This window comes from Lissotriton vulgaris, chromosome 2_1, assembly GCF_964263255.1.
Source record: "Lissotriton vulgaris chromosome 2_1, aLisVul1.2, whole genome shotgun sequence".
Taxonomy (NCBI): Eukaryota; Metazoa; Chordata; class Amphibia; order Caudata; family Salamandridae; genus Lissotriton; species Lissotriton vulgaris.
The window spans coordinates 548,457,452-548,481,353 of record NC_141687.1 but is presented as its reverse complement, the minus strand read 5'-3'; the positions used below and the strand labels follow the sequence as shown (position 1 = coordinate 548,481,353).

The 23,902-nt window shown below is 45.7% G+C and overlaps 2 protein-coding genes across 2 annotated transcripts; one reads left to right on the top strand and one right to left on the bottom strand.

Annotated features, from left to right (window-relative positions):
• The first annotated feature begins 14,991 nt into the window (after window positions 1-14,991).
• On the top strand, window positions 14,992-16,634 carry LOC147730736 (zinc finger BED domain-containing protein 6-like). Its single transcript, XM_086958619.1, has one exon. It carries the CDS (start codon window positions 15,012-15,014, stop codon window positions 16,632-16,634), a length of 1,623 nt encoding a protein of 540 aa, XP_086814745.1. The 5' UTR covers window positions 14,992-15,011.
• Window positions 16,635-19,396: 2,762 nt separating this feature from the next.
• On the bottom strand, window positions 19,397-21,408 carry LOC147730735 (uncharacterized). The gene is made up of 3 exons (XM_086954109.1): window positions 21,244-21,408; window positions 20,405-20,539; window positions 19,397-19,821 (listed from the first exon to the last, which is right to left on the bottom strand). Exon 3 carries the CDS (start codon window positions 19,784-19,786, stop codon window positions 19,397-19,399), a length of 390 nt encoding a protein of 129 aa, XP_086810235.1. The 5' UTR covers window positions 19,787-19,821; window positions 20,405-20,539; window positions 21,244-21,408.
• Between the last annotated feature and the right edge of the window lie 2,494 nt (window positions 21,409-23,902).

Genomic DNA, 23,902 nt, shown 5'->3' with positions numbered 1-23,902 from the left:
TAGAACCAGCTTCCCGGCCGTTTCCCTCATGTAAGACCCGTAAGTGCTTCTTGCACTTCCTGGTCAAACCCCTGAATAGCCAATCATCTACATGCAAGGGTGGGAGAGGCACATGTCACTGCGATTCGCGGCGCAGCCTGCCTGCGGGGGACCGGTGCGACCGCCATATTCTGGAGCGTGCCCGAGTTTGGTCCCGCCTCAAAGGAGTGGCTGGTAAAACAAGTGCCTGCTGAGACACTAGAACTTAGAGATGGGGAATGAGACCCAGAGCAGACCATGAGTCTGACTTCGGACCAGTGCTATTCATCAAGTTCGCGAATGAAGAGGCAGTGACCTTGAGTACATCTGGTATAATGAAGGGTTATAATGAAGACAGCTTCCAGCTCATACTAAGAGAAGCAGGCCTGCAATAAAGTCTGAACGTACTGCATGAGCACTGACGCTTAACCGAGGGACACCTTCACTGCCAACTGATGCACAGTACAGGGTACTTGAATGAGAGTTGAGGTATGAGCCTGACCAGAAGAGGTGAAGCCTGTGCTGTAAAATAAAATCCCACTGTCCCACTGCATGTTTTCCCTTTGCATGCACAAAGCGGCAGGCACCGCGCGGTGCCTGCCGCTTTGTGCATGCAAAGGCAGAGAGAGTACCATAGGTACCCCCCATGTGCACCCCTCACCCCCCCTTCACCCTGGGGGCCCGCAACGGGCCCCCAAAGAAAAGACGTTATGCCTTTTCGTGGCGGCATTGCCACCGCGGAAAGGCATGTCCCAAAGCAAATCCTAATATGGCTGGCGGTGTCTGATAGACACCACCACCATATTAAAGCTTTCCCGCCGCGGTCGGAAGGCGACCGCGGTGGAAAAGCGGCAGGCGGTCTTCCCGGAGGATGCGGAATCACTGCAATCCTAAATCGGCCCCATAGTCCGGAAAGGTCGTCGAAGCTAAAAAACAATCCTCAGGAGAAAAGCGTCTCGTGAGAGTTCTGCGTTGTAAAGGTTTTGAATTAAAGAGGAGTAATAGGGACTAACGAGATGTTTTTCAGTGAGGGGCACTGAGTGGTAACCTCGTGCAACAACGTCCCTACTCCATGTTCAGAACCAGGTTGCAACGTTTGTGGCATATTTTTCAATAAATGCGACACGTGTTTTATTTCCAGTGCGCTTCTAATGCAGCTAAAGAGACAATAAATGCACTGATTAATGTGGAAGCTTCCCACACCCTAGAGGCTGAGGCCTACACGTAGCAGTCAATAGCGCAGCAGGCGCAGCAGCACCGGGGCCAGCAGGTGGGAGGGACTCATACTGCACCAGTCATGGTTGTCGTTTTGCTACCAAGCTCATGGTAAGGCGGCCATGTTTCCTTGGTTGCATTAGGGTCCATGGTGTCCTTGCTACATCAACTGACCTTTTCCAGAGAAACAATAACAACTCAAAAATCAAAATAGTCTAACAGTGTTAATTAAAAGAAGCACAGCGACAATTGAAACTCGCCAGGGAACCCAAATACATCCCGATATTAGCATTATGTAAACAAGTTAAGCATTTATATTTTCTAAAGAATGTACCTTTCTAAAACCGAGAGGTGACCCCTCCCCAGCCAAAGAGACACATTCACGTAGAGAATTTAGCACCTGAAAATACCACATAAAAGACGCCGCAAAAAGCAGAATATTCCACAGTATTGCTGTGCTATTTATTATACTACTGTGACCCTGATCACAGGTCATGGATCCAATTCTGATCCCTGCACAATTTACAGGAGCTTGTGCAGGGTAAGTCTTCTGAGTTGCGGGCCAATGGGGTTTACCGACAGTGGTAGACTGCTCACCCCCTTGGCCCCTTCCAACCTACGGGTAATCAGGCCTAAAAGGAAGCAAACATTCATCCTGTTGTTCTCGAGCCTTGGAAGGAATTAACTGCACAAAGACAATCAAAGCATGCCTATGCATGTGAGGAAGCTCTAACATTTTAATTAGGGATGTACACAGCTGTGAAGGTTTTATATTTGCACCTTTATTACAATTTTGAACTTTCCAAAGCTATTAGCAGGAAAAAAAAACAAATAGATGTAGGTTTGTGGAAGAAAAGCTGTAAGAAAATAAATGCACTTTAATTGACAGAATAAGGCACCCATTTTGGAAGTGTGACAGACAAATGAAAACATGCCTTGGCATTGAATGAAAGCGCCCTATAAGGGCCCTGGTGGCAGCTTGCATAAAAGTGGAATTTCATATTCTAGGCTTTCAAATTAACACTGATTCAAACCTTTAAAACAATCAGCACATATTTTGAGACTCATTTTCAATTTGATAGCATTCCTTCTCCGGAATCCGTCCAACAGAAAGAAGAAAGTGGGTATTGGTGGAATGAGGATACACTGGAATGTTTAGGAGCAAACAGAAAAGGATCTACATTTACGGAGTATGACGGCACCAAATAGGGCATTTCAAAGTGATCCTTATAACTGGTTTCCTGCCCTTCTTGTAACAAGAGACATCAGACCAGGGCCGGACTGGCCTTTCATTCCGTCGGGCATTTCTCCGTTGGGCAGAAATCCTCCTTGGAGGGCGGTTTAAAAACCCAGGGTCTCTGTTGTCCCAGCTCCAATTACTCTAGGCACGTGGGCTCCAAGATATGGAGGTGGAGCAAAATGAATGATAGAGGGGGAAGTGAGAGGGGGAGAAGGCTAGTGAGAGAGAATGGGTTGTTGGAAGGAGAGATTGGGTCTGGAGAGGAAGGGTGTGTTTCCCCAGTCCTCCCAGCACCAGATAGATCTGATCTAACTGTGAACCGGTTCTTGCAGATCTTTTTGGGGTAAAGGGAGGGGGGTACTCAGGTTTTATGGCATGTAGACCAAGATAAGTTTAGATGAAAAAGTATCCTGCCCTATTTCTTTTAATGGTTGATTTTATAATGTTATAACGTAGTTCCGTTAGAAAAGTAGCCAACACACGTTTCGTCACCGGTCTTTGTCAAGGCTAATGTGTTCAAGATATAGTTTTAATGTGGACCCAGCAGCAGAAGGTCTAATGTCCCAAAACCAGTGAAGTCGAACCAGTCCTAGCGATGTGTCCTAGACTCTTGTTGATTGTGCGCGTGAAGAGCCGTGTACTCTTCTCGTGCCCTAGGTCGTGAGTATGTTTGGAATATGTCAAGGTGCTGGTGCACCATAAGACCAGCTGTGGAAAGGTGGAGGCCTGAATTTCAATGGTGTGTTCTGAACGGTCTCGGTTCTCCACGAGTACAATCAACGAGTGTCCGGGACACATCAATACGACTAGATTGACTTTACTGATTGAGGAACATGAATCCCACTACTACGGGGGCCACAGTTACTCTCGGTGGAGAAAAAGAAAAAGAGGGGCACTTTGGAGGCTTTTCGACTAACAAGAGTCACAATTGACCAACACTAACCACCTAGAGAGTCTCTGTACTGGACATAACCATACGCAGATCAATGCAGAATAGGTAAGTTATTGGTAGGGATCATACAACAACTTCAGTGAGCCCTAGTCTTACAGCCTTAAAGAGAGAGGGAAGGATAGGTTAAGGAAGGGAAGAGGAAGAGGAAGAGGAAGGAAAAGAAGGGAAGAAAAGGTGAAAAGGGAAGGGGAAATAAGGGACTAGGGAAGGGAAAGGAAAAGAAAGGAGAGGGGAGGAGAGGAGAGGAGAGGAGAGGAGAGGAGAGGAGAGGAGGGGAGGGGAGGAGTAGAAGAGAGGAATGAAGGAAAGGAAGACAATGAAATATGCCTCCCTACGCTAAGGAAGGCAGGTGTCTGCTGTTCCTTTTGCAGCTGCTGGGAGAACAGTTCAGCCCATTTCGGCTTCCGAATGATAAGTAATGAACAGATGAGACTTTGCAATCACTTCAAATGGAGGACAAAGAGGCAAACGTCCTTGAGCGCTCTGAGAAGCTTTTAGAGGGAATTTAGCTCCTGCAACCAAAGAAATCACAATCTATAAACCTAATTTAAAAAATCTACAATCTTGGGCTAAAAGTTCAAAAATTCGGACTTAAAGGTCATTTATTGTAGACATCTGTCAGATCTGATGACCCTGTTATGGAAAGGCTGATGGCCTAGTTTTGATTTCATGGGCGGCCCATTTTCTGGTATCATGCTGTTAGAAGCCGCTTCTTCAATATTTCATAACTTACTTTCACATATACCGCGTGTGATTACCAATTACACTTCCTGTCCTCTGTGTAAGCATCCTTCCCAACAGAGTCCACCACTATATGGCCAACACTTGCACTTTCAATTTGCACAACGATTAGTCTTCTGTAGCACCAATCTTTCTCATAGGTGTCTTCCCTCTTTGTTCTCGCTCCAGTTGTCATAATTTTTTTTTTAAATAATTTTTATTGATAACCAAAGCAGAGACATAACATTCCAGTAGCAATGTACACAGTACACAAAGTCCTATACAGTAGAGTAAGGCTAATATCTTGAAACACATTTTTCACATCATCACCATGTGAGTCATGTCCATATCTCTTGCCGTTCCAATTAATGCTGTACTTGCCCAATACACAGTACTTAAACTTTTGGCATGTAAGGTCTTCCACAAGTCTAAGCGCATCTCCCAATCCGAAAACGAGGAACACATCTTACAATCAGTTCTCCAGGTCTACCGTTCAGGGCTTTAAACGCGATTGGACCCATTTGCCTTGGCAGCTAAATAGGTTTGATATAGGCCCCCGAAGTTCTTAGGTCGATTGCGGGGGGGAGGAGGGGGTAATAATTTGCTATAATATTCTTTTTGTGTACTACAGTACATCATATTGTTTGACCAGCCCGTTATAGTGGGAGTCGGGACCCGTGACCAGAAGATGGCCACCCTCCGCCTAGCTACTAGGAGTCTCATGTCTACCAGTCGTCTAATCACCTTAGGTGAAGGTTTGGAGTAGCCTAATAAAGCGAGCATAGGGTCATATTCCAATGTTGATTCCGTGATCTCCTCCACAGTCTTAAATATCAACACCCAGAAGGTCACAATCCCAGGGCATAACCAGGCAAGATGGAAAAAATCTGCAAAGTCAGCACCACAAGACTCGCACGGTGTAGGATCACCCAAACCCTGCCTGCAGAGCCTCTCTGGGGTATAATATACTTTATTTAGAAATGAGAAATGTATCAAACTATGTCTCCCATTTAGGAAAATACGCTTAGTGCTCTTACAGCAATTTTTCCATGTTGTGTCGTCAATAACCCGATCCAGGTCACCTGCCACGCAAACCTAGCCTTTGTGTAATGGTTAACTCGGTAGCCCTGTGCTGTGTTATAAATTCTAGAGACGATTGGCACTGTCGAATCAGCCTTAATTACATAGGTGAGAGGAGCAACCTCTGGTGGCTCATCTAACCCACTGCCCAGGAGTTACTTCAATGAGTGCCTCATCCTGTGGAAAAGGAATTGGGTCAATGGTGTAGCAGTCTGTCCCTCCTGAACTGCCTCCTCCCATGTTACCGTTGTACCCGCAGCAAACATAGCTCCTATTGTGTGAATTTTTATAGAGTTTAAGACCCTAATCACTCCTTTTTCCCGCATGGAGGCAGCCAGAGGCACTACTCCAATTGGGCTCTAGGGGAGTATAGAATGACACTAGCTTGCAATTTCAGAAGGTGGTGCCAGGCATGTTTTGTTGCATTAATGGAGTCAAGGATACCAATCCTGCGATCAGGGGGTTTAAACAGGAGCACTGGCAATGGGGATGAAGCCGCCACCGCATTCTCAATCCATAAATGCGGAGTATCGGTAGGACCATGCATCCAGTAATGTGCATGAGAACACTGCACAGCCCTATAGTAAAAATTCTAAATCTAGAGCTCCCAGTCCACCCAAGCTGACCATACCATCAGGGTTGTAAGAAACCAAAAGAAGGATCTTGGAAGGACCATGGGAATATTTGTGAATAAAAATAGGAAATGGGGAAGTACCACCATTGTCGTTACCGATACCCTCTCCGCCAAGTAAAGGGGTAAGCATATCCATCTATCCACGTCGTCTTCCAGTTTGGACACCCCTTTCCCATAATTTTAAATACCATGTAGGTGTCAGTGTGCACTCTAATTCCCATAGCGGACTGGCTGGGTTGTCAGTTCAATGGGTAGTCCGGCGTAAACTGAACAATATCTGAAGTTAGTGGGAAAATGTGTGATTTATTCCAATTAATCTTGAGACCTGACCTAACTCCAAAGAGAATCACTTTCCACAGTACTGGCGACAGATTTTGGTCAGGGTCTCTAACATATACTAATGTATCATCTGCATATGTGGATATAAGGATATAATCAAATTATAGTTCGGAAAGCGTATACCCCTATGGCTGTGATATTCTCGCAACGCACAGGCAAGAAGTTTCACAAATAGGGTGTATAGCAGTGGGGAGAGTGGGCACCCCTGCCGCGTGCCTCTAGTAATGCAAGTAGGACCGGTAACTAAGTCACCAATCTTGATCCTAGCTGTACGGAAGTTGGAGAGGACTCCCACCATTTGAAAAAAGACACCTAATAGTCCCATTCTTGTCAACACCTGGGTCATGAACCACCACTCCACAGAGTCAAACGCCTTCTCCATGTCGAGGAAGACTGCCACTGCCTGAGTGTTCTGCTGAGTGTGTTGTATGGCCCCAAACACAGTCCTTGAGTTATAAGTAAGGTTTCTACCAGGGACAAAGCCAGCTTGCTCTAGTGATATCAGCAGCGGCACTAGAGGAGACTATCTGGTCGTTAGGACTGTGGCATACATTTTGGTGTCCACATTGAGGCGTGACAGCGGGCGACAAGATGCACATTCGGTCGGTGATTTATCAGGTTTGAGTAATGCAACAATTAGTGCTTCTCGCATTGAAGGTGCCATATTGCCTGTTTCAATATTTTCCTCGAACTGAGTCTGCAGATGCGGAATTAATAAGTCCTTAAACTCTTTAAAAAAGGAAATAGTGAGACCATCTATACCTGGGCGCTGCTGGATTTCATTGTGGTCAGGGCTGAAGCTATTTCATCTACTTCTAGTGGGTGCATAAGGTATTCTCTATGTTCGTTTGTCAGCCAGGGCAATTTATTATAAGTGAGGTAGTCTAAGGTAGCCTCGTCATCTCTCCCACCCTCTGAGCTATATAGGGATGAGTAATATTGCTTAAATCTGTTGTCTAATGGTTCAAGTAGGGGGTCCCCATTCGCATCCTTAATGAATGTCACACTAGCCTTCTCCCTCCGCTTTTTAAGCAGTGAGGCCAGGACCGACCCGGATGGTATTTTTCTCAGTATATATGAGCTGTCCCATATTTGTCTAAGTGCTTTAGTTCTGCATCAGCCGTAGAGTGGTACTCTCGCAATGTCCGATGCAATTCTTGTGCATCACTTTTGTCTGCCTCTGTTAGTAGTTGCCGCTCTAGAGTAGTTAAGGTGGCCTCCAAGTTTGACAGACGCTTTTAAAGGGTGGGGAGGACACCGGAAGGCTTAGCCATGGCGATCTCACAAATGTAAACTTTAAAGGTGTCCCACACAGTGGAAAAGGAGTCTACTGACACCATGTTAGTCTCGAAAAAGGTTTCAATGGCTTCAGCCAGTTAAGCTTTAAAGATGGGTCGAGTAAAGAATACAGTGGGAACCGCCAAGTAAAAGGGGGTATAAGTTTCTCCAGGGTGTCCATGACTATTTGTGCTGGGGTGTGATCCAAGAAAGTGCAAGGCAGTATCACGCAGTCACAAATCAGCATAATCATATCTTAGGAAATAAACACATAGTCGATCCTGGTGTTTAGGTCATAATACGCTGATTAATGTGTGTAACCACCCTGGCCTTATGATCGTGTACGCCATACGTCACATAAATCTAGTTGGGTGGCAACCACCGTGATAGACCTAGACGTGGCGGTTGGACATTGTGTCGGGCCTCCTGACCTGCTAGGTGTGGATCTAGCACACAGTTAAAGTCACCCCCCCAGAGTTGGGGACTAGTGCCATAACAACTCATTCTATCTAATAAGTTCTCAAAAAAGGTTGGGTTATCATAATTAGGGCCATAGATGGTAATTAGAACTAGCCCAAATCCTCTCCCTCTACAACACGATATCATGAAGCGACCCTCGGGATCAGTTTCCAGTGCCTCCAACTTAAATTCCGATCTGGGATTCACCCAAGTGATTACACCCCAGGCATGAGATGTAAACCCCGCAGCATGCGTGTTACCCCACAGACCCCTGTGCTACAATAATGCACTGCCTAGGGGCAAGTGTGACTCCTGCAGGAGAGCAATGTTGATACCACACCTAGTGAGATAACCCAGAACTTTCCGCAATTTTCTATAGTCATTAAGACCACGGACATTCCAAGTTAACATTTTTATCTTACCAATCTGTGATTTCATTGAGGTCGTTGGTAGTGATGGGGGTGCATTGCAAGTCGTGGCATCTGTGTAAACATGTGATACTTTGTGACTACACGCTAAGTTATGCTGTGTTAAACCATCATTTTCAACGTATAGGAAAACAAGTGATTTTGGTCTCTGTCCCTTACCTCCCACCACCCACGGCATGCATACCCCAACATTGCACTAGGAAAAAACAGGGGTTATGCCCAAATAACCTTCCTGTACATGAGCAAAATACATCAGAAGATGTGGAAAATTAAGAGAAAGTACAGAGGGATCGATTCAATATTTATTTTCAATCAGGAGTCAACCAATAACCCTGATTTTTCAAAAATGATTTTTAGAACAAGTTATATTCACAAGTCAGATAAACATAGAAACATATCAAAAGACAAGGTGGGGCACAAAGGAAATATCAAAACACAAATATACAACAATGAAACAACCTAGTTAGCATTCATCTCTATATACAATACAAACTACACAATATATACAGCACATGTACAATATCTACAAAACATATACAAAACATATATACCCTAAACAAGTGTAAGACAATATCAATGTGTACACTCTTACATCAAAGTGATACACTTCTAGGAAGTCCTAGACTGCGCCAGAGGTATATCACCCCCTAACTGATTATTTGTACAGGCGCTTATATTGGAGTGTGAACCAACTTAAACTTTAAGGCGGACTCCTTCTTACAGTGTCGACGCAGTCACGGTCGCGTTTCAGCCACTTGTTTCTATGGGTTTCATCAGTGCAACCTGCACTGGACTGTTTAGGGCCTACCTTAGGGGTGGCACATATATTAAAAAAGGAAGGTTTAGGACTGGCAAAAGGTTTATATTGCCAGGTCGAAATGGTAATTTAAACTGCACGCACAGGCTGCATGATAGCGTAGCGGATTTACCCGTTGACCAGACGAGAGACTATACTGAATCGATCTTGAAATGTGGATGTTTTAAACAATGTTATGCTACAATTCTTGAAAATGTACGAACTTAAAATTGAAACCTTGTCTTGCTGGAACGACATAAAGAGTCTTGAGAAAGTCCTGGCCTTACTCGCCACACTGGGTGAAACACGTGTAGGCTGTTCTCTCTCTTTTACAAGGTTTTCTATGAAAAACCTATACTGAGTGAAATGGACTCAATTAAGTGATAATTAAAAAGAACTAATTTCACTCCAAACTACTTGTATTGTGTGACATCCAAAAAAGGAATTAGTCTACTGATGGGTATATATACGTGTTTGGAAAGGAGGAACATATGCTCACAACCCTCTCTTCATCTGTTCCTTTGAGACTGAAAAGGTCCAGAGCCTTGTGCAAAACTCCTCCAGAACTCTAGGGATTCATATTCAGACTCAGGGTCTCTGGACTGTTCTCTCTTTTTTCCTTAAACACACAGGCTGCAATGGCAGGCCTGAGACATGTGTAAAAAGGCTACTTAAGTGGGTGGCACAATACATGCAGCAAGCCCACTAGAAGCATTTAATTTACAGGCCCTGGGTACATGTAGTGATAACTTTATCAGGTACTTACAGGGAAATAAAATGTGCCAATTGGGTGTCAGCTAGTTTTACCATGGTTAAAGGAGAGAGAACAAACACTTTAGCACTGGTTAGCAGAGACACCTTCCTACACAAAAACAATTCCCCGAGGTATTTTCTGCTGTCTATGTATGCTGCGGAAAGCTGCACACCTAGAAAGAGGAAAAATCGAGGCGAAATTAGGCATGGGCGTAAAATCCGTTCCGCTCGCGGATTTTGCGGATTTTCGGTAAATCCGCAATCCGCGAGATTCGCGGATTTCCCGCAAAATCCGCAAATCCGCGCGCTGCGGATTTTTTGCTTGTGTTCGCACTGCTCGCGGCCTGCGGCGCGGGCAGCAACAATCTCGCACTCGCGAAATTACAAAAAAAAAATAAAAATGGCGGAGGAGTGAAGGAAGGAAGTGGCCCAGTCTCCAACTTCCTGTTCCTGTCCAGCAAGTTCCTCCCATTGGAGAGGGGTGAAGGAAGTGCCCCAGTCTCCAACTTCCTGTTCCTGTTTCCTTTCCTGGCCATTTTGGATTCGATCTTGACTGGGAAGGATTACTTTTTGTGGATGCTGCTGGATATTTGGATTTGAGGCCTTTTGGATTCAAAATTTGATTTCACAAGTAAGTTGATAAGTTGATGTTGTTTGTGGTGATTTTTGTGTGTGTTTTTCGACTTTTGGGGTGTTGTTGGGGGCTGGCTATGTTGGTGGTGGGCCATTTGTATTACTTTTGGATTCGAAATTTGATTTCACAAATAAGTTGATAAGTTGATTTTCTTTGTGGTGATTTTTGTGTGTGTTTTCCGACTTTTGGGGTGGTTTGGGGGATTTTGCGGGTGTTTTGCCGCGTTCGCGTCGTGAAGCAACAATCTCGCACTCGCGAAATTGCAAAAAGTGCAATTCTGCACCAGAAAACCACCAGCAGGCAGCATAAACCTTCTGAAACTTGATGGATGGCATTGGATTGTGGTGATTTGTGTTGTCTTTTTTGACTTTTTGGAGTAGGGGTTGGGGGCTGGCTATGTTGGGTGGGGCCATTTTGAGGCATGGTCCTCCTGGCCATGTGGATGGGGGTCAAGCGGCCATTTTGAAGGCAGGCAGTGAGCTTTGTGCCATAGGCCTGCACCCATTTTTCCTTGCTTTCACCCCTTGTGCCCAGGTTGAGTCAGTGGTACATGAAACTACAAGCCTCTCTGTGGGCTCTCTTGGATCAATGTTAAATTCCTGTTTCCCAAAAATTTTGCAATTCTTATTTTTGATATTTCCATATTGTGGTGTGCACGTGTGTATTCGAAATTTGATTTCACAAGTAAGTTGATAAGTTGATTTTCTTTGTGGTGATTTTTGTGTGTGTTTTCCGACTTTTGCGGTTGTTTTGGTGATTTTGCGGGTGTTTTGCCACGTTCGCGTCGTGAAGCAACAATCTCGCACTCGCGAAATTGCAAAAAGTGCAATTCTGCACCAGAAAACCACCTGCAGGCAGCATAAACCTTCTGAAACTTGATGGATGGCATTGGATTGTGGTGATTTGTGTTGTCTTTTTTGAGTTTTGGAGTAGGGGTTGGGGGCTGGCTATGTTGGGTGGGGCCATTTTGAGGCATGGTCCTCCTGGCCATGTGGATGGGGGTCAAGCGGCCATTTTGAAGGCAGGCAGTGAGCTTTGTGCCATAGGCCTGCACCCATTTTTCATTGCTTTCACCCATTGTGCCCAGGTTGAGTCAGTGGTACATGAAACTACAAGCCTCTCTGTGGGCTCACTTGGATCAATCTTAAATTCCTGTTTCCCAAAAATTTAGCAATTCTTATTTTTGATATTTCCATATTGTGGTGTGCACGTGTGTATTCGCAATTTGATTTCACAAGTAAGTTGCTAAGTTGATTTTCTTTGTGGTGATTTTTGTGTGTGTTTTCCGACTTTTGCGGTTGTTTTCGTGATTTTGCGGGTGTTTTGCCACGTTCGCGTCGTGAAGAAATAATCTCGCACTCGCGAAATTGCAAAAAGTGCAATTCTGCACCAGAAAACCACCTGCAGGCAGCATAAACCTTCTGAAACTTGATGGATGGCATTGGATTGTGGTGATTTGTGTTGTCTTTTTTGACTTTTTGGAGTAGGGGTTGGGGGCTGGCTATGTTGGGTGGGGCCATTTTGAGGCATGGTCCTCCTGGCCATGTGGATGGGGGTCAAGCGGCCATTTTGAAGGCAGGCAGTGAGCTTTGTGCCATAGGCCTGCACCCATTTTTCATTGCTTTCACCCATTGTGCCCAGGTTGAGTCAGTGGTACATGAAACTACAAGCCTCTCTGTGGGCTCTCTTGGATCAATGTTAAATTCCTGTTTCCCAAAAATTTAGCAATTCTTATTTTTGATATTTCCATATTGTGGTGTGCACGTGTGTATTCGAAATTTGATTTCACAAGTAAGTTGATAAGTTGATTTTCTTTGTGGTGATTTTTGTGTGTGTTTTCCGACTTTTGCGGTTGTTTTGGTGATTTTGCGGGTGTTTTGCCACGTTCGCGTCGTGAAGCAACAATCTCGCACTCGCGAAATTGCAAAAAGTGCAATTCTGCACCAGAAAACCACCTGCAGGCAGCATAAACCTTCTGAAACTTGATGGATGGCATTGGATTGTGGTGATTTGTGTTGTCTTTTTTGACTTTTTGGAGTAGGGGTTGGGGGCTGGCTATGTTGGGTGGGGCCATTTTGAGGCATGGTCCTCCTGGCCATGTGGATGGGGGTCAAGCAGCCATTTTGAAGGCAGGCAGTGAGCTTTGTGCCATAGGCCTGCACCCATTTTGCCTTGCTTTCACCCATTGTGCCCAGGTTGAGTCAGTGGTACATGAAACTACAACCCCCTCTGTGGGCTCTCTTGGATCAATGTTAAATTCCTGTTTCCCAAAAATTTAGCAATTCTTATTTTTGATATTTCCATATTGTGGTGTGCACGTGTGTATTCATAAATGCCTACTTGCAAACTATTAATTGAAGCGCCACATATGCAACATATATTTAACTGATGTTCCTCTGTCTTCGTTTGCTTTTAGGTGCACAAAGTCAAGAACTCCGCATCATCGTTGAGCATCAGTGCCAGGAAGAAGTCCTGCTGCAGCCTGCTGTTCCGACATCTGAAGAAGAATCAGAAGATGGGTCCGAAAAGAGGTGCCCGCAGCTCCTCTTGCAAGAAAGATGTCTCTACTAAGGAGAAGAAGAAGCAAGTGGCACCACTTACCAAGGAGTCTGGTGCCTCGACCACTAAATTTATGTGGAAAAAAGAACCAAAGTCCACCATGAGTGCTGCACAGGTAGCCTGTTTATTGGTTCAATCACCAACGACCAGTGATGTTGGCTCAAGTACTATTCAACAACCAAAGCCGCAACAACAACTGCATGAGCTAACAGTACAAGCACAAGTACATGCGCAAAGAGCTGTCCGAGAAGGAGCTGTCCGAGAAGGAGCTGTCTGAGAAGGAGCTGGCCGAGAAGGAGAAGGCCGAGAAGGGGAAGGCCGAGAAGGGGAAGGCCGAGAAGGAGAAGGCCGAGAAGGAGAAGGCCGAGAAGGAGAAGGCCGAGAAGGAGAAGGCCGAGAAGGAGAGGTCCATGGAGAGTTGCAAGTAGAGGTCAGTGAAAAGGGCCATGTAGCGGCGCATGGAGCGGTGCAAGTGGCCACAATGGTTGTTCTTCCCGAAGTAGGGGCACAGGAGGAAATTGACTTTGGAGCCGGGGTATCAAGTCAGGAAGACGAAGCCACTCCTCCTGATGATTCATTTTCTCCCAGCTCCCCAGCAAGGAAAAGATCAAGGAGGGTGTGTAGAAGTTCCTCTTCAAGCCCCGCTCCCTCACATGATCTGGATCAAGATTGGCAACCATCTCCGACGTCTGAGAGGGAGGCACACCATGAGCTGAGAAAGGTATCAAATGTTAAAAGGAAGGGCCCCGGAAAGCTCATACTTATGGATCCGAACATCGGACTTGATGAAGTGGTGCATTCTGATGTTGATGAACAGGATGACAGCAATGACCTAGTCATCACACACGTCATTCCAGCCACACCGGCCATGCAGCAGACAGACATTTATACCCTATCCCGACGTCATGCTGAGCGTGACCCTGGCGATGTGGCACTGGTAGCACCACCAACGCAGTCATGTAGTACAAGTTCACCAAAACCTACAGCTCCCATATTTTCTCCCCAGAGGGGAACTCCATCCAGCTCGACTCCCTCAAGTAGGGTTGCTGCAATAATTGCACAACCCAGTAGATGTCTGCAAGGCTCATCCACCACTGCTTCATCTGGCATTGGCAGTATCATCACCTCGTGCGGCAAAACCAGAAGTTTCCAGTCCCCAGTTTGGAACTATTTTAGTGTCCATGCAAAGCATGATAACCTAGCCGTTTGTTCCATTTGTACGACTACAGTTAGCCGCGGTAAGATTGGTACCAACTATGGTACCGGAGGCCAGATAGGTCATCTTGAAAGAAGGCACGCTGTAGAATGGTTTGCGCACCTAGCAAACATCAAGGCAAAGGAATCCCAAAGGGCAAGTGGCCAAAATAAACCCGTACTAGGTGTTTCATCTGAAGATGACGGGGAGGTAGAAGAAGCGTCAGACATTTATCCGGGCGCACCCAGTACCCCTGGCAGCACCACACCCTCCGGAACACATAGGAGGCACACTGAGAGTCTGGGAGACACACCAATGCGGAAAATGTCAACACTGAGCAGAAGTGGGTCGAAGAAGGCATCAGCATCATCCATTAAACTTGTCCAGCGCAGCATTACAGACATGTTCTTCTCAGATGGGCCATTTCAACGCAACCACCCAATTGTGCGCCTGTATAACACTAAGCTGGCTAAAATGCTAGCGGTGGACCTTCTCCCTTTTTCGTTTGTCGAAGGTGTGGGTTTTCTTGAACTCGTGGCAACACTGGCCCCTAAATGGAAGGTTCCTAGCCGGTTCTATTTTGCCAGGGTTGCTGTTCCAGCACTACATAAAGAGGTGCTTGAGTTGGTTGGGGCAGCTTTTCAGAAGAGTGCTGTTCACACTATACACCTGACAACAGACATGTGGACCAGTTGCCAAGCCCTTGATTACATGTGCATCACTGCACACTGGGTCTCTTTTTCAGGGGTTGCAAAACGGATAAATGCAGGTGGTGACTTGGTCGACATTTTTAAGGGTGCTCGTAAACATGCAACATTAGCCATGTTTGGCATGGAGAAAACTCATACTGCAGACAACATTTTGCATGACTTTAACAAAAAGGTCTTGCAATGGCTGCCCAAAAGAAATTGCAAGGTTGGTTATGTTTCTACTGATAATGGCAGCAATGTAGTTAAGGCCATGGCGGACGGTGACTATTTCAGAGTGCCGTGTTTGGCGCACTGTATGAACCTTGTCGTGCAAAAGTTCTTGAAAAAAGAACCTGCAGTCGACAAAATACTGACCATCTGCAGAAGAATATGCACACATTTCAACCATTCTTTTAAGGCCCGGAAGGAGCTGAGGCGCCAGCAAAATGTACGTAGAATGCCAGTGAAAGCACTTATCCAGGAGGTGGCAATACGTTGGAACTCAACCTTCTACATGCTTGAGCGTCTGCATGAGCTGTTTCCAGTAGTCAATGAGTATTTCTACAACCTGGGTGGTGATACGACAGAAATGATGCTAGCTATGGAGCAATGGCAGCTAGTTAAAAGCCTGACAGACATGCTTCGTCCTTTTGAGGTCTTCACGCGTGAAGTCAGCAGGGAGGACTGTTCTTTGAGCAAAGCTATCCCATTGTTGCTGAAGCTCGAGCACCAAGTCAAGGTGGTGTCTTCAGAATTAAAGGATGCGGGAAAGAATGAAGCATATGAGTTGGCGCAGAGATTATTACAACGCCTAGTTAGCAATAAACGGCTTGTAAATATCAAGAAACAACAGCACTACATTTGTGCTACTATTCTGGATCCACGTTACAGAAAGCCATTGTTAGGAAAAGTAATAATTCCTTTTGAAACTTCAGATGTTACAGAGTACAAAGGTTGGCTAGCTCGGTCAGCCATTCGTTTTGAAAGAGAGAGGAAGGAAACTGTAGGAGAAGACAGTACTAGTGAATCAGCAGGCCAACAGGCGTCGGATAAAAGCACTTCTGTGCCTGTGGCAGAAGTGAGTGTCTTTTCCTCTGAGCCGTTAACCACACCAGCAACCGTATCATCTGCACCAGGCACAGGCGATATGTCTGAAGAGGATTGGCTAAGTCAGCTAGGGTTTGCTTGTCCCAGAAAGGACACAGAAGTGCAAAGTGCAGGAATGCGGGAGAACATTGTTTCAATGGTGCAGGCCTACCTGGATGACTCAACAGCGGTCAATATTACTGAGGACCCATTGGCGTATTGGCATGGGAAAAGAAACATATGGCGAGAGCTCACCAACCTGGCTATCAATTACTTGTCTTGCCCACTCGCAAGTGTGTCTTCAGAACGTGTTTTTAGTTCTGCTGGTGGCATTGTGACTTCCAAAAGGTCCCGCCTCTTGCCCGCAAATGTGGAGCGGCTCACCATGATAAAGATGAACCAGCACTTCATACCACCAGATTACAAAGTACGAGAATGCACGCAGGAAGAAGAGGACACCGACCTACCTGAGGAAAGTTCTCCTCAGTTACCACAAGTACTACCGAGTGAATTTGCAGCATATGAGGACGAGTTCATTTTCCCTGACACCGAGTTCTGAAAATGAGTCAATGATTCATTAACTTTATTTTTAGTCCGACTCCTTATTCACTTTTATTCCTGTGTGTCTGTCTTTCTTTGTTTACCAAGTGCTTGATCCCATTCACAACAAAACTGTAATCACCCAATCAAAGAACAAGCCCATCAGCAGAACTGTCTTGATTTTGATGCCGCAGCATTCATCAGGTTCACAAGTTAGTTGCCAAGAACTCAGTCCTGGTCGTCTATCCTCCTCCTCCAGACTCACCCTATCCATTTCCCGTAATGCTGATGCCTGGATTCCGCACAATGAAGAAACTTACGTTGACGAGTCCCCTAAAGAGGTACTGGAAGTAGTGAGTCCTCATTTAAATACATTTTTCTAAGTGTGGCTTTTTTCCCGGATTTGCTTTTTGGCTGTTTGGGGGGTGTCAAACTTGTTTGCGCTTTGGTTTATGGGTCTTGGCTGGGCCATTGCTGGCAAGGTCTATTAAGGGATGAAATTGGTTAGGAGGAAATGGGAGGTGAAAACGTTTAGGCGTTATTGCTCACTTGCCTGTCTTAGGGGTGCTGTCTGTGGGGCTTCTAGGGTTTTGGGGTCTGTGAGCCCCGCTGGCACATTTCGAATGTTGATTGCTTTTGCTTTGCAGAAAATCCACGCCGGCAAACTCCAGTTGGGGCCCTGCTGCAGAACGCTTTAGGACACTGTGAATTCCAGGTGGAGACAGCCCTCAACAAACACAAATTACAGGTAAGATAAGCATTTGGATGGGAGGTAGTAAAATGCAGTATTAGGAGGAGAGGCGAGAGAGTGACAGTGGTACTACTAGTAAACTCCTAGGACTCTTGATTTAGGAAACTCTGTGACAGGCATTTAACTTTGGAAAACATTTGGCCAATTACAGGTTGCTTTTGTTTTGCAGAAAATCCACGCCGGGAAACTCCAGTTGGGGCCCTGCTGCAGAACGCTTTAGGACACTGTGAATTCCAGGTGGAGACAGCCCTCAAGAAACACAAATTACAGGTAAGATAAGCGTTTGGATGGGAGGTAGTAAAATGCAGTATTAGGAGGAGAGGCGAGAGAGTGACAGTGGTACTACTAGTAAACTCCTAGGACTCTTGATTTAGGAAACTCTGTGACAGGCATTTAACTTTGGAAAACATTTGGCCAATTACAGGTTGCTTTTGCTTTGCAGAAAATCCACGCCGGGAAACTCCAGTTGGGACCCTGCGGCAGAACGCTTTAAGACACTGTGAATTCCAGGTGGAGACAGCCCTCAAACACAAATTACAGGTAAGATAAGCGTTTGGATGGGAGGTAGTATATGGAGTATTAGGAGGAGAGGCGAGAGAGTGACAGTGGTACTACTAGTAAACTCCTAGGACTCTTGATTTAGGAAACTCTGTGACAGGCATTTAACTTTGGAAAACATTTTGCCAATTACAGGTTGCTTTTGTTTTGCAGAAAATCCACGCCGGGAAACTCCAGTTGGGGCCCTGCTGCAGAACGCTTTAGGACACTGTGAATTCCAGGTGGAGACAGCCCTCAACAAACACAAATTACAGGTAAGATAAGCGTTTGGATGGGAGGTAGTAAAATGCAGTATTAGGAGGAGAGGCGAGAGAGTGACAGTGGTACTACTAGTAAACTCCTAGGACTCTTGATTTAGGAAACTCTGTGACAGGCATTTAACTTTGGAAAACATTTGGCCAATTACAGGTTGCTTTTGCTTTGCAGAAAATCCACGCCGGGAAACTCCAGTTGGGACCCTGCGGCAGAACGCTTTAGGACACTGTGAATTCCAGGTGGAGACAGCCCTCAAACACAAATTACAGGTAAGATAAGCGTTTGGATGGGAGGTAGTATAATGGAGTATTAGGAGGAGAGGCGAGAGAGTGACAGTGGTACTACTAGTAAACTCCTAGGACTCTTGATTTAGGAAACTCTGTGACAGGCATTTAACTTTGGAAAACATTTGGCCAATTACAGGTTGCTTTTGCTTTGCAGAAAATCCACGCCGGGAAACTCCAGTGTGGGCCCTGCTGCAGAACGCTTTAGGACACTGTGAATTCCAGGTGGAGACAGCCCTCAACAAACACAAATTACAGGTAAGATAAGCGTTTGGATGGGAGGTAGTAAAATGCAGTATTAGGAGGAGAGGCGAGAGAGTGACAGTGGTACTACTAGTAAACTCCTAGGACTCTTGATTTAGGAAACTCTGTGACAGGCATTTAACTTTGGAAAACATTTGGCCAATTACAGGTTGCTTTTGCTTTGCAGAAAATCCACGCCGGGAAACTCCAGTTGGGACCCTGCGGCAGAACGCTTTAGGACACTGTGAATTCCAGGTGGAGACAGCCCTCAAACACAAATTACAGGTAAGATAAGCTTTTGGATGGGAGGTAGTATAATGGAGTATTAGGAGGAGAGGCGAGAGAGTGACAGTGGTACTACTAGTAAACTCCTAGGACTCTTGATTTAGGAAACTCTGTGACAGGCATTTACTTTGGAAAACATTTGGCCAATTACACGTGAATCAACACGATGACAGTGTTCCGTAAAACAAACTTACTGCAAAACCACCACCCACCAGGCTCAAAAGTAGTAAAAAACAGCTATGCTCAGATAAAGTTTGAAAAAGTATATTTTTATATCCCTAACAAAATAAACTCCCGCAAGACCCTCCCTAACCCCAACAAATAAATAGTCCATCAAAAGTCCCCAAAAACCCCAACTCCCAATTCCCACCCCCCAAAAGTCTCTAAAAAGGGGCAAGGGACACTCTACGGATGCAGGTTGTTGAATTTGGCCTCCAGGGCATCAAACTTCTCATGGATGATGGCTTGATCTAAACGGAGGCCCTCCACCAGATTATGATACTCCTTCCATCTCTGGACCTCCGCCTCTAGGTTGGACACTCTGCGGAGTGCAAGGCGCAAGCGAGCCTTTACAGTACTGTGAGGAGGTGCAGCCTTTACTGCTCGGCGGTGGCGTCTTCCAGCACGGCTCCGGTTGGCTGGAGCACTGCGCTTACCGGCAGAACGTGGGGTCACGGAGGAGGATGCAGAAGATGTTACACTGGAGTGCGTGTCGTCCCCCTCCATTTCCACCAGCCGGCGATATTGCGCAACAGTGGCATCCAGCCTCCGTTGCCGGGCAAGTACAGCCCGCATACTCCTGCTCGGTTTTGATGTTTTAGTATTACCAACTATAAGAAGAAAGAAAAACATAATCTGTAACGAATGCTCTTTAAGAATATGATTAACACAAAATGATTCAGCAGGAAGTTGTGTCACAGTACAACTAGCAACTAGCCAGCGCAGTACAAAACTATTGAGGCCAGTATCATGGGCGTCCGCATGGAGGGGCAAGGGGGGGCGCTTGAATCACCATTTCCCTTCCCACAACTCACTTGTATCCTTGGTTTGGTGCTCTTTCATATGAAAGAGATCTGGCAGAAGTGAGTGACTTTTCCTCTGAGCCGTTAACCACACCAGCAACCGTATCATCTGCACCAGGCCCAGGCGATATGTCTCTATCTCTCTCTCTGTCTCCCTCTTTCTGTCTCCCTGTGTCTCCCTCTACCTCGCTGTCTCTCTCTCTGTCTCCCTCCCTCACCCTCCCTCTGGCTCCCTCCCTCTCTCTCTCCTTCTGTCTTCCTCTCTCTCTGCCTCTATCTGTCTGTCGGTCCCAGCCTGCTGTAATTACCATATTGTAATTTGTCACTGGTCCAGCACTGGATACACATCATATGCTATCTAAGAGTCAGATAGTACCATGATCCAGCTTACCTGTACTCCACACCACCGCTGCCTGCTTCCTCACAGTCTGATTGTCCACTTGCGCCGCATCCTCCCCAGAGTCGTCCTCAGACTCCGAGTCGATGACGATCACGTCCGAGCTGGCCCCGCCACCAGCTGTTCCACCTAAAAAATATATTTAAGACTGTTAGATTACACCACTCACTAGTATTTGGTCTAGGAATGAAGAAATTTGAAAACAACAGAAAAAATAATTGACTGTCTACTCTAGTCTAAAGTAAAAATGTCCCTCCTTCCAGGGAAGGCTGTTGTCTTGCTGCACTTTTTTGTCACAATTGATGAATGCTTGCTTAATTTTAACACACATCTTTTTTCTCTGAACAGACAGACGCTGGACTTCTACGGACAAGAGCAACATCAACTAAACCAGGTGAAAGCTCGGCTCGACCACAAGACATGTGTTCCATTACTCATCAACTCAGCACCAAGCACTTTTCCTTTTCCAGCTAACTTTATTTTATTATATGTGTTTACTTTTACTTTTTTTAATAAAGCTTTTAAACCTGAATTGACTCTGTGGTTTTTGGTCCTCCAAGCTAGAGTGACTGAGCGAAAGGTTTTGTAATTTTTGCAAGGAGGAGTCCGTGCCGCTGACACTACCAAGTTTATACTATAGTATACAGTGTGCCAAACACGCCACTCTGAAATATTATTACTCTGGTCTTTGGTGTCCATAGTTCGGTTTGTGGAGAATTGTCCCTGCAACAGTAGTATTATTGATTTTGCTCCTATCTAAACACTGTTTCGAAAAATTTAAATTAGGAACGCTTGGACAACAATAGGTCCTCTATATTTAAATGAAAACTTACTGGGGCCAGCAAAGGAGCACTCGCCGCCCTGGCCTGCATCATCCTCCTCCTTTGGAGCCACTGCATCCGCTGTTTCTGTCCGCTTGCCCCTGGGCGGACCTGACGTACAACATGAAAGAAAGAACAGAAAAAATTGATGATTGCTGCTTGTCGATGTCCTTGTCAACCAAATCAAACATTTAGAAAGAACAAGAACCAACTATTTTAGCCAAAAAGAGGGCTACAAAGGAAGGACTGCACCTGAGCCTCTACTCAGTCATTTAGGACAATGATGCGTCACTGAAACCCTGCGCCTGCATGAAGCAGGCTTACGGCTTGACGCAGCATTGCTGGAGCTGCGCCATCGTTGCAACGCAACTCCATTGAAGTATTTCGGGGTTCCCAAGGCCTACACGCTCCAGAGATTACCCACTTACACACAAGAACTGTTGGCACGGAAACTGTAAAAGGCAAAGAACAAGTTTATTAAGACCCCATGGGGTGGTGGTACACTCAAACAGCACCCTTCGGTAATGCAAGAGGTATCACACCGAACACCGGTGTGATCCCGTTTATATACAATTTTGGGGCAATAAAAGTTTAGGCGGCACAAGTTAAGACACAGTTTTAGAGACATATATGGTCATGTTTTGGAATACTGCCAGCTCATTGGAGAGTTTCAAACCCGCTGGTCAGTTAGCGGCACATTCCTGAAGGTTTACGGGTCAGTGAGAACTGCGCATGTGTGGCTTGACCAGTACTAAAAATAGCCTGTTGCTGGGCAGATGAGAGTGGTCAATGGAACGGACAAAGGACTAAAGGGCACGTCGGCCACGAGGCTGCTCATGGTCTAAGATGACCGCTGCAACATTCAAAATGGCGTATGTCGTATATAGCCAAGTTAAAGGAGGACAACGTGTAGATTCGGCTAATCGCTAATCAAAACGGGCCAACTACGACAGACGACCCTTTTAGCGTTTAGCTGAATCTACCTCATAATGAACATAGTCTGGATGTTCGTCCTCGATGTCTATTAACATAATTTGTCTCACCTCTTTGCATAGCATTATTTTGTCATGGGCAAGAGCTCGCCTCGATGGTAAGCAAGCTGATAAACACATTGAACATAAGGCAGGGCCACATTGGATACACAAGCATATGAAGAACATTGCTCCCACAAGTATACAGAGAATTGTCAATAGTTTCCAGCCCCAAGTTGCAATCATGGACCAGAACCATCCTGACAGTGTCCAAGTTCCATTGTCCGGGTGTATTTCGGCAGCTATTTTATGCAGCTTGGAAATGGCATCATACACAGATGGAGAATTGTCAGGAACGTAAACACAACAGCTGCTTCCGATAATTCTACATGCCCCCCCACGATCAGCCAAAACAACGTCCAAAACCATCCTGTTTTGGAGGGTGACAATTCTGGAAATCTGTAGTTCCTCAGTAATATTCCCCAGGGCAACGGCAGTGTCATTCGCAACAGCCTCAACAACGCGTGTCAGTCGTCTTATTTTCCGGCTGTTCAATGCAGCCCCCACAAAGGAGAATAGTCCCAGATTAAAATCCACATACTGTTGTAATGCAGTGTCTGTTTGATCAATGTCCTCTAGGGCAACAGTTCGTTTAACTCTGTTCAAAACAAAATCGTGGTACAGAGTGTAGTCGTTGTGATACATTGGAGGGGCAATAAACACAGGAGGTAGCACAAACGATACATAGCACGTGCCCAACCACCCTACTGGAAGCTGATGGTACCCCTTCGTTCCACAGATGAAGTAGGTGTTTCGAGATGCAACAAATGAAATGCCATTCGGGCTATCAAACGTGAGAGTAATATTACATTCGCTTTTCCCCACTGCAATCGTGCCCTTGTTTCTGATGCATAAATCGGCTTTTGTGGCAATGACATTTATGACATGAGCACTAGATACATTCACATTTCGCTGATTGCTATATATTCGTGGAGCAGATACATTATCAGGCCTGTACTCTTCCCATTCAAAACGTGTACCCTCAGCCCGGGGAAACCCATCCTTATCATGGGAACATACTTTATTCAGACGGAAAAGCACCCCCCCTTTTGTTGGCCATCTCAAAGTAAAGAGGAGGGTGTACCAGGCATTGCATGACCCATTGTGCGAAAACGGGAGTGGAATAAGTGGGGTGCCCCCTCTCTTCTGGTGCCCAGGCAACATTCCACACACCCAGCAATTAGAGGTATTAGTCATATTATGCGTGTGATGAAGAATCTGAATGAAGCTGTTATTTAAATACGTTTGGCGATGGCGCTCTTCATGGAATGGCAATGTAAAATGAAAGTGTTCAGACGGTGCCGGGGTAGTCGGCAGCAAATGTTCACGTACAGGCACCACAAGTTCGACTACCCAGGCTATAACGGCAATCACCACAATGGTCAAGACAAAGAGAAAGGCACCCAATATTTTCTTATCACGAGATGCCGTTGGTGCCATTGTTCAAGAAAGTTTATACAAAGTCTCAAGTTGCACAAATTGTTCACAGGGCTTTCACAAATTGTCTCAGATACACATGCGTGTATACCAAAAAAAAAAAAATGCGGTGCTGAACTCCGAGGTAGCCGTTGTTTTCTTCTCCGGGCCAAGACGGGTGTCTATACTCTGGCAGAACTGATCCCCCCCCCTTGGGATTCCCG

Excerpts from the sequence above, each read along its gene's own strand:
- LOC147730736 (XM_086958619.1), top strand. The coding sequence starts at position 15,012 with ATGTGCATCACTGCACACTGGGTCTCTTTTTCAGGGGTTGCAAAACGG.
- LOC147730735 (XM_086954109.1), bottom strand. The coding sequence starts at position 19,786 with ATGCGGGCTGTACTTGCCCGGCAACGGAGGCTGGATGCCACTGTTGCG.